Raw genomic sequence first — 6,679 nt, 5'->3', positions numbered from 1 at the left:
TTATCATGCTGTGAGGTAGGCTGTCTCGTAGTCGGTTATCAGGGCCTGCATCCACAGCGATTACAGTCCAGTGAAGGCAGACGAGGGAGTTTCAATCATGCAGGAGTCTATGCATGCTTGAGGGGCCACAGTGGTAAGCCAGTACTGTACAGCAGAGGTGATCGTGGAGACTGCGCCTGAGGCATTGAGCACAACAACTGCATATGGCATGTGTGTGTGTTTCAGAAGCCACCCAAGGAGCGATGGTAACCCTTGCAGCCCAACCCAACATTGAAAGGGTGACATGCTTAAGCGCGACAAGCCCCCTTTTTCGGGCGCCCAAACAACCCTGCAGCTCAGAACTCAGACCTCTCTTGCTCCTCAAAGCCGGCCCTACATACCCGGCCGTTCAGCATGACGACGTTGTCCGGCTTGATGTCGGTATGCACCACGCCAATGCGCTCCAGGTCCGCTATACCTTGCAGCAGCTGCAGCCCAATGAGCCGCGCCTCGCGCCAGGGCATGCCGCCGCCCGCGTGGCGCAGGAGGTAGGTGTCGTAGGAGGTATCCGGGTGTGCCGCCGTGCGAGACGCATCCACGAATGAGCGTGGTTCTTTCACTGGGCGCCTCAGGTCAGGCAGCAGAGGGCCCTGCTGGTAGCCGGCCATCAGCTCCCGCAGCGACCTCTCCCCCAGCGGCTGCACCTGCAGGAGCCGCAGCCCCTCTCTGCTGTAGTGGAATTCGGTGCGCAGCACTGTCATCAGCCAGGGGGACGATGCGAGCGCGGGGCAGATGTCCCCCATGTGGTGCATGTAGGCCAGCACCCGCTCCAGCCTCCAGGGGCACCTGTCCACTTTGACAGCCACGGGGTAGGCCTGCTCCACTCCGTCGCCCGGCCCCACGCACTCAGAAGTGCCCCGGTAGACAGCGCATGTTCCGGGGCGGCCGGCGATGGGTGGCTGGTCCGAGGGGATGGTGATGTGGCCGCTGATGCCCTGGAAGTACACCTCTGTCAGGCACACCGAATGTTAGAGCGCAGGTGCGGCAGAGACGTTATGGCGCAGCCAGCTCGCACGTCAACACAGTAGGCTCATCAATGCGGGCCTGCGCGCAAATCACGCTGCGCCTGCCAGGTGAAATGGCCCCAGTCGGCGACCCTTGATTCCCAACAAAGTCCACTCACCATTGACGTGCGCGCGGCTTGTGATGCGCACGTGTCCAATCGAACCGGCGCCAAGGGCTGCATTGCACAAGGGCTGAGGGTTCATGAGTCAAAGGGTACTTTACGTGTGAGCAAGCCTGCCTCAGAGGCCAGGTTTGCGGATCACCCTGTGGCAAAGCAACTCCCAAAAGAGCACTCGATTGTCAACAGCAGCCACATTTCAACAACTCACTGTCTTTGGCCACGAGCACGCCGGTGTCCAGCCGACACATGCCGATGGGTGCCGTGCAGCCCCCCATGTTGCCCTCTGAGCAGGCTGCGGCGCCACATGGCGAAGAGCTTGAAGATTCCAACGCCGCCATGTAGTGCATCGCTGCTGTTGCTGCCTTCGCCAGAGCCACCTGGTTGCTGCACCCGACATGCCATGCCATAAGGTCCAGCGGGCTTGATGTCGCAGCCGGCATAGGCCACCGTGGGGCGCTGTTTACCACAGGCGGATGCACTGCATCTGCTGCTGCCGCGACCGGCGCGACAGGGGCTGCTGTTGCTGCCGGGGCTGCTGGGGCCGCTGGGGCTGCTGGGGCCGCTGGGGCCGCTGGGGCTGCTGCTGTTGCTGCTGCGCACAATGCGGCCCCAGGCCCCGCGGGTGGATCTGCCGCTGCGTGCGGCTCACACGCCTGTGCGCCAGATGGCAACCCCCCCGGGTCGACCTGCGCAGCACGCCTAGTGCTGTGCAATGGTCCACCTGCCGCTGCATTGGCAGTCGTCGGCGTTGCCGCGCAGCACGGCACTGATGCTGCTCTACCGCTTGGCCCTGTCTCGGCAGTGGTCAGCACAGATTGTGGGAGAACGGGCTTGGCTGGCGGGCAGCTGGCTGGAAGGCTGTGCGGAGCAGCTGAGCCGGCTGCCGCCCCTGGTGCGCCCGCTGCATTTCCCTGTGTGAGTTGCAGGGAGAGCAAGTGCATGAGGGTCAAGGTTGGAAGCACACTGTAATCTACACTCACTTACATCCAGACTTACATGCCCATGCACATGCACAGGCACATGCAAAAATACACAAAAGCATTAAAGGTGGGGTTGCACTGCGCCTGGGTGCACGTGTGTGTGCGTTTGTGGACTACTGTAAGGATACAAACAGGCCTGCATGTGCTGTGAGCATACGCGCATCGCATCGCATCGCAACGCGTGAGCAGGCAGGCATCTGGTTACATGTGAAAACATGTGTGTGCACATGCATGCAGGTGCCTGCACACATGAGTGTGTGCATGAGTGCCTTGCTCCATTTATGTAAGGACTGGCCGTGCCATGGGCGTAATAAATTCTTGAAGCTCACCGCAGGCTCCTGCTTTGGCTGCTGCTGGCTCTGCTGGTGCTGCTGCCGGACAGACGCCTTGACAGCCTCAATGTCGTCCACAAGTTTGGCGAACTGCATGCCGTGAGCATTAAGGCTGAATATCAGGAATGATGAAACACAAGGTGCAAAGAGGCATTGCCAAGATCCAGCCATGCAGCAATCTTGCGGTTGGAATCGGCTGGGCAGCATGCCAGGCCGTATACATGCGCACCTCTGGGTCCAGATTAATCTCAATGCCGAGCACCCTATACTCCTGCCGAGTGCATTTGCGCTGAGCGGCCTGGCTCAGCGCCGTCCGCTGCCCGCCATCGCCCCCGCCTGCGCCTGCATCATTGCCGTCGCTTGCTGCCAGCGGCTGCACGCGGCCCAGCTGCTGGTGGCCGCGCAGAGCCCACACGCGCTGCACCAGCTCTGCCAATGGCTGTAGCTGCACCCGCTGCCCATGAAGAGACTCCTGACCGTGGCTGATTGTGCTTCGGTTAGCTGCTGCACACTCTGCACCTTCTGCATCCGCCTGATCCTGATCCTCCCCCGGCAGCGCAGCCATGCCCTGGACTGCGATGCTGGCGCCCCCTTCGCCTGTCAGCAACGAGGCCCGCCAGTAGGCCTGGCTGGGGGGCGGCAGAAGCCGAGAATCGATTCGCAGCCGCAGCCATGGCGTCTCACGGCCGCCTCGGATGAGCAACACCTGCGTATGAGGGACAGAGCATGGGCAGACCTGCCGCTGATGACCATCACCTGACACACCTGCAGTGCTACGCACTTCTTTTGTGTTCATGCGACCTGTCACAGCGCTGCGTGCCAGCACTCACCTTGGTGGTCCCTTCCGTTCCTGTGCTATCCTGGCACTTGAAAACAAGCACTGTTTGGTCATCACCTGCGGCTCAGCGATGGGCACTGTTTTCAAAAGCGCCACGTGCGCCGGCCAATATGCAGTATGCAAGCGCATGCCCAAGACAGCCGCACAAGCCGATTAATATTGTTCATGTGTCGTCTCAGATACTGTATCTCACCCTTGTTGCTGTCTATGTGCAGCGCGATCGCCCGCGTCACATCGAGCTCGTCATCGTACGCCTGCCCCCACTTGTACCAGCGCCTGCAATTGAGAGCATACGGCTTGAACTTGTCACGCTTCCCCTGTGCAAACACCAGCTCTGAGCTCATGTTGTGATCTGGCTTTGACTTTGCGAAGATCGCTCGCGTCTCTTCTGAAAACCTGACAGACACATCAAACAATTTTGAACAAGTCACGTAGCCTTCTGTACCCTACGCAATATCATAGCTCCACAATGTGGGGTGCCAGCGTACAGGAATTTAATGGGTCCCGCCGATGCCCCACTCAATGGTACTGTAGGACGGTAGAACCCCCTTGTACCTCTGCGCTTGTCACCCTCTCTTGCTGTGCAGGGGCCCCCCTGCCGGCCTGACCGCCATGCTGTTGCTCCTAGACGGTCACAAGCAATTGCTGCGGGTTGCTTGAACGCAAACAGTGTGCACAGACGTCTGCCATCATCACAAACAAGAAGGCGGGTCGGGTATATGCTGTCAATGGGGGTAATCAACTTGTATCTTTGACTAAGGAAGCCAGGATTGTGTATGATACTTGTTTTCACCTCCAGCTTCTCCAACTGTTCGTTTGATTGGTGGGCATGCCTGACCCACGCATGTCGTCGACCCATGCAATGCGCCGTGCGTGGACGTCCTCCAAGCTGGCGCCTGATGTGGGCATGGTACCTAGGCATGCATGTGAGGCCAGGTCGCAATCACAGAGGAGCAGCCTCCTCTTGCTGTGGAACCTGGGGGGCGCGCCGCATGCTTGTATGCACCATGTGAAAGCACACACTTGAGCCCGCGAGGACGGGGCATGTGGCAGTTGTCAGTGGAGTGGCTGCAGGACTGAGGCATGAGATTCTTTTACGGAGGCATGCTGCCGTGATGCGCATCCGTGCGGCAGGTTGGGCTGCGGCGCCTGCCCTGCATATGCATGCATGCATGCATGCATGCATGTGCTAGGCGCTCGGGGCCAGCACCAGCTCTGCCTGCCGTGCGCTCAGGTGGCCAAGGCCTTGCATAGCGTTAGTCAGGGGGTTGCGACCGAATCCTGTGGCGCAATAGCCTAATCCGCATGCAATATTTGGTGCATGGATTGGGACGTTTTTTGGTCAGGCAATGGAGGGACTAAGAGCGACTTGCTACTGCAGGACGACGACGCGTGAGGGGCGGCCAAAATAAGTAATACATCAGTAGTGACAACACCAGCAGTTACGTCGTGCCGCCAGAGGCCGGCTTGTTTCTAGATAGTGATGCTCGCTTACGTGTTCGAGCGCCCTACTGTCCTGGCGGGAAGCTGCTGGCTGTCGTGGTGGGGAGCTTTCTTCACAAGGGTGCTGGCTAGGCATTTAGCCCTGGCGGTGCACCATGCCGCCGCTACTCAAACACGGCAACTTCATGCCCGAGGCCTGCTGGTGAGGTGGTGCTTGTGCCGGCAGCCCTCCTGGGGGATGCCCAGCACGACGGCCAACGTAAAATGTGGTACGCTGCATTGCTGATGCATACAATCCACAACGCTCTTTGCCTGCAGGCTCTTTGTTTCGATATGCACTAGCTGTTTGCCGCCGCCTGTCACGCATGGCGCTCGCCGCTACGGTACCCGCAATGGGTGAAGCACTTGCACAACACACCAATGCAATCAACTGCGGGCCTGATTCGCTTTCTGATGAGGCAAACGCAGAGCAACATCGGCAGCAGGTGGTGCAGGAGCTGCTCGAAGGGAATGTGGGCCGGCCGGAAGAAAGGATCGCGGCCTGGATACAACCCGTTATCTCACACTGACAAACAAGCTTGAACGCATTCACGGACGAAGCGCCGCTCGACTCAACACCTTTCAGATCACATTGGCGGGGCTGGCAGCTGCCGGAGGCTTCTTTCCCCCTCTCAACCCAAACTCAAGAAACAACGTAGTTTTTGGCTGTAGGAGGCGTTGCTCGACCGCGGGCTGGCCCGCGTGCTCGGAGCGCTGATCTCTGCCTAAGGTAGGCGCCAGGCGCCGTGCACAGGGCACGTGCGTGGCGCTGTGGCGGTGATGATGCCCGTGCTAAGAGGCCAGCACCTGTGGGCGCTCCGTCAGGGGCGAGGCACATCAGCAGCGGCGGCGTGCGCTCGCGCGCGTTTGCTAGCTTTGCACTGTGGTGGGCGCGTTCACAAGGGTACTGGCAGGCTTAGCTGTGGCGGCCAGCGCGCGCTTCAGGGAGGTGGCGGCTGACCCAGGTGCTCGCTCGCCCCCGTGCGGCCCATATGATGTTGGCCGGCAGCAGCGCCGGCGGCGGCGGCGGTGTCTGCAACCATGGCGCAGCAAGACATGTTCTACATGCGCTATTACGTTGGTGCGCACCTCTTCGACTATTCAGCCTTCCGGGCTCGTTCTTGGTCTCACTTTGTTGGGGCAGGGGCGACGGATGTGGCTATGGCTGTTCAACACCAGCGTGCTCGCAACTGCGTGCTGTCTGTGGCCTGCTGGGTGCAACCGGTCCCCTCGTGGCGCGACACGCAGGACACCGCGGCAAGTTTGGCCACGAGTTTTTGGAGTTTGAGTTCCGGCCCGACGGCGAGGTGCGCGCACGCAACCGCGGGCCTGCATGTGCGTGTGGGTGGGCGTCCAGCGGGTTGGCAGGGCGGGCGGGGAGAGGCGGCAAAGGCATGCGCAACACGCGCGGATGCGTGCAGGCAGCAGCAGGCCGCGGCCAGGTGCCTGGGGCCAGCACGGCGCGTCAGCGGTCGTGTTTGGCGCCACTGCCGGCAGCAGCAGGCGCGGCGATGCTGAGGATCTGGTGCAGCACAGGCAAGCATCCGCCATGGCCCGCGGCCGCGGCACATGCCATGGTGGCGTCGGTTGATGTGCAGCTTCACAGAAGCTAGCATGCTTTTCTGTGCTAAGTGGAGCCACTGCTGCGTCTGGCAAGCTGTGCTTGAGGATGGTGTTGTATTTTTGGTCTCATGCCATTTTGCTTGCTCTCGCTGCCTCACTGCCCCTCCTGCCCCTCTGTGCGCTCAACTTGTTCCCCCCAGCTGCGCTACCGCAACAACAGCAACTACAAGAACGACACCGAGATCCGCAAGCGCGCGTTTGTGAGCCAGGCGGTGCTGGACGAGCTCAAGCGCATCATAGAGGACAGCGAGGTGGGGGG

General features: G+C 60.6%; 2 protein-coding genes across 2 annotated transcripts; both read right to left on the bottom strand.

Annotated features, from left to right (window-relative positions):
- Nucleotides 1-335: 335 nt before the first annotated feature.
- On the bottom strand, nt 336-1,247 carry MNEG_12581 (hypothetical protein; the record flags this gene model as incomplete). Its single annotated transcript, XM_014038948.1, has 2 exons — nt 336-988; nt 1,163-1,247. 2 exons carry the CDS (start codon nt 1,245-1,247, stop codon nt 336-338), a joined length of 738 nt encoding a protein of 245 aa, XP_013894402.1.
- A 378-nt stretch (nt 1,248-1,625) lies between these two features.
- Nucleotides 1,626-1,799, bottom strand: MNEG_12580 (hypothetical protein; the record flags this gene model as incomplete). The annotated part of the gene is made up of 1 exon (XM_014038947.1): nt 1,626-1,799. A coding segment is annotated over one exon (174 nt), but the record flags the coding sequence as incomplete, so codon positions are not given.
- Between the last annotated feature and the right edge of the window lie 4,880 nt (nt 1,800-6,679).

Source organism: Monoraphidium neglectum (assembly GCF_000611645.1).
Source record: "Monoraphidium neglectum strain SAG 48.87 unplaced genomic scaffold scaffold03317, whole genome shotgun sequence".
Classification (NCBI taxonomy): domain Eukaryota; kingdom Viridiplantae; phylum Chlorophyta; class Chlorophyceae; order Sphaeropleales; family Selenastraceae; genus Monoraphidium; species Monoraphidium neglectum.
This window is presented reverse-complemented; position numbering and strand designations above follow the sequence as displayed.